This window comes from Loxodonta africana, chromosome 8 (genome assembly GCF_030014295.1).
Source record: "Loxodonta africana isolate mLoxAfr1 chromosome 8, mLoxAfr1.hap2, whole genome shotgun sequence".
Classification (NCBI taxonomy): Eukaryota; Metazoa; Chordata; class Mammalia; order Proboscidea; family Elephantidae; genus Loxodonta; species Loxodonta africana.
The window spans coordinates 6,025,960-6,028,964 of NC_087349.1; the positions used below are offsets into that span (position 1 = coordinate 6,025,960).

General features: G+C 50.5%; 1 protein-coding gene across 1 annotated transcript; it reads right to left on the reverse strand.

Annotated features, from left to right (window-relative positions):
* Positions 1 to 345: 345 nt before the first annotated feature.
* LOC100664141 (taste receptor type 2 member 62-like) lies at positions 346 to 1,272 on the reverse strand. The gene has a single exon (XM_003422813.3). The coding sequence runs from the start codon at positions 1,270 to 1,272 to the stop codon at positions 346 to 348; it is 927 nt and encodes a 308-aa protein (XP_003422861.1).
* Positions 1,273 to 3,005: the final 1,733 nt, after the last annotated feature.

A 3,005-nucleotide genomic window follows, 5' to 3' on the forward strand; every position in this document is an offset into this window, starting at 1 on the left:
GAGATGGCTGACTATGGGGTGCATTGGCCAGGAGTGGAACCTGGGTCTCCCACATGGAAGACAAGAATTCTACCACAGACCCACCACTGCCCCTCCTTCTGAGCACTCTAGGTAGACTCAAAGCTCCAACCTTTCAGTTAGCAGCAGAGCACATTAACCGCTTGCACTACCCTCTGGTGGGAGGACAGAGGGATGGAAAGGGATAGTTGGGGTCTTAGGAAGGATGGGAAAGGAAGAAGGAGTGGAAAGAAAGGAGAGAAAATGGGTCCACATCTTATGCCTCCTTGTCTAGCACGGGCTTGCTCAGCCCTACACTGGCTCCTCATCTGAGCCCTCAGTAGGGACCTACCCTCTGTCCAGGCCCCTACAGCCTGTGGCCCCGCAGCCTTGCAGCCTGTTTTTCAGGGCCCTCCTGAGCCTGGGACTGCTGAGCAGCAGGAAGGTGGAGTGCAGGAAGACGCCGGTGTAGGTCACCACCTGCCAGGCCCAGTACCAGTGGAGCTGCAGAGGCACGATGTTCGACACGGCCACGAGCACAGACAGGAAGTAGAATGTGTAGAAGACAAGGAAGAAGCCCAGAGACTTGAGGGCCATGGTGTGCGCCTGGGTGCTGGAGTCTCGGGGCCCTTGGCGGCTGCACCTCATCTGGTGCATGTGCCGACGCAGAGACAACATGAGGAGGACCGTGGACACCAAGAACAGCAGAAAGGGCATGGAGAGCGCCAGTATCTCGTGGAGCAGGAAGAAGTTCCGATGGAAGATCCTCGCTCGATCAACCCAGCTGCCATTGGTGTAGGGAGGCTGGGAGGCCTTCATATGAGACACAATGATATGCCCGGTGGTCGAGGAGATAGTGGCCAGGATGGAGATGGCCAGTGAGCCCAGCAACAGCCTGGGCACAGAGCGGGAAAGCCTCCACCTGAGCGAGAGGAAGGTGGGGTGCGAGAAGGAGGCAATCTTCACGCAGTAGAAGGCAGAGAGCAAGGCGTTCAGCCAGAAGGTGAGAATGTTGCTGAAGTCCCAGAGGCTGTTAAAGTAGTACGCTACGTGGCTGAAGTTGACAGTGATCAGGAGGTTGTTTGTGAAGGTCATGCAATGCAGGCCAAACCGGGAGGCAGCCAGGCAGGCCACAATCATGTCCCCCGCGGGCAACGCCCGGCCCCTCGCCCACTCCCAGCCCAGCACGGCTGCCATGATGCCATTCTGCAGCATGGCGGCCAAGGTCTCCAGGAAGAAGACTGACATGAAGAACAGCGTGGGTGGGGAGGGCATCTTCTCCTGATCTGAACTCAGTTCACATCCGCAGGGAAACAGCCTCTCAGCTACCAAATCCAGAAACCTCTCTACTTGTTCTGGCTCAGAAGGTCACCTACCAGCCACTCCCCCGCTGCTTCCCAGGACTGGAGAAGCTGCTCTCTCTGAGCTCCTCACACGCAAATCACTCTGTCTCAGTGACACTGGCCTCCATTTGCATAGCCTGAATTTGCCTGTTCTTTATCTGAGCAGATGCAAGGAAATGCCAAGAGAAGAGAGGCTCTGGGGATCAAAAACGCCCATATGTGCACATTATTTCTCTTTTGTTATTATTATGGTAAAACAAATATGATGAAACACTAGCCATTTCAACCATTTTAATGTGTACACCTCAGTGGGGTTAATCACTTTCACTACGTTGTGCAACCACCATCACTACTGGATTGCAGGTTATTCCTTAGCCTTACTACTCCTTTGCTAAATAATCCTTAAAAGATGGCTTTACCCTCATTTCTTTCCCCAGATCAACTTCCACCGTCCACAAAACTTCCTTGACTATCCATGTCCTGGGCTAATGCTCAATCCTGTAGCCTGCGTGCACTGTAATAAGGCCCTTTACCTGAATGAGTGGAGGTTCCCAGGTGGGGGGAATGGTTTGTGCTCAGCTACTAATCTAAAGGTTGGCAGTTCAAACCCACCTGGCAAAGCTGTGGAAGAAAGACCTGGCGAACTGCTTCCCTAAAGATCACAGCCCAGAAAACCCTATGGAGCAGTTCTACTCTATAACACCTGGGGGTGCCATGAGTCAGAATCGACATAACTGCCAGGGATTTGAGTCGGGCAACCTTAGTCTTCAAGGTGGCATCTTTTCTTTTCAAAACTTTAAACAGGTTTTTAGCAGCAGATTTGCCCACTGCAATACATCTTTTGATTTCTTGACTGCTGCTTCCATGGGTGTTAATTATGGATCCCAGAAAAATGAAATGCTTGGCAACTTAAATCTTTTCTCCATTTATCTTGATGTTACTTATTGGTCCAGTTGTAAAGATTTTTATTTTCTTTATGTTGAGGTGTAATCCATATAGAAGGCTGTGATCCTTGATCTTCATCAGTAAGTGCTTCAAGTCCTTTTCACGTTCAGCAAGCGAGGTTGTGTCATCTGCATAACGCAGGTTGTTAGTGAGTCTTCCTCCAATCCTGATGCCCCATTATTCTTCATATACTCCAGCTTCTCAGATTATTTGCTCAGTGTCTTAGTCATCTAGTGCTGCTGTAACAGAAATACCACAAGTGGATGGCTTTAACAAAGAGAAATTTATTTTCTCACAGTCTAGTAGCTAGGAGTCCAAATTCAGGGCGTCAGCTCCAGGGGAAGGCTCTCTCTCTCCGCTGGCTCAGGAGGAAGGCCCTTGTCCTCAATCTTCCCCTCGCAGAGAAGCTTCTCAGGCACCGGGACCCCAGGTCCAAAGGATGTGCTCTGCTCCTGGTGCTGCTTTCTTGGTGGTATGAGGTCCCCCTGTCTCTCTGCTTGCTTCTATCTTTTATATCTCAAGAGAATGCCTTAAGACACAATCTAATCCTGTAGGTTGAGTCCTGCCTCACTAACACAACTGCTGCCCATCCTCCCTCATTAACATCATAGAGGCAGGATTTATATCATATAGGAAAATCACACAATACAGGGAATCATGCCCCAGCCCAATTGATACACACATTTTGGTGAGGCGGGGGGGGACATAATTCAATATATG

Excerpts from the sequence above, each read along its gene's own strand:
- LOC100664141 (XM_003422813.3), bottom strand. The coding sequence starts at position 1,272 with ATGCCCTCCCCACCCACGCTGTTCTTCATGTCAGTCTTCTTCCTGGAG.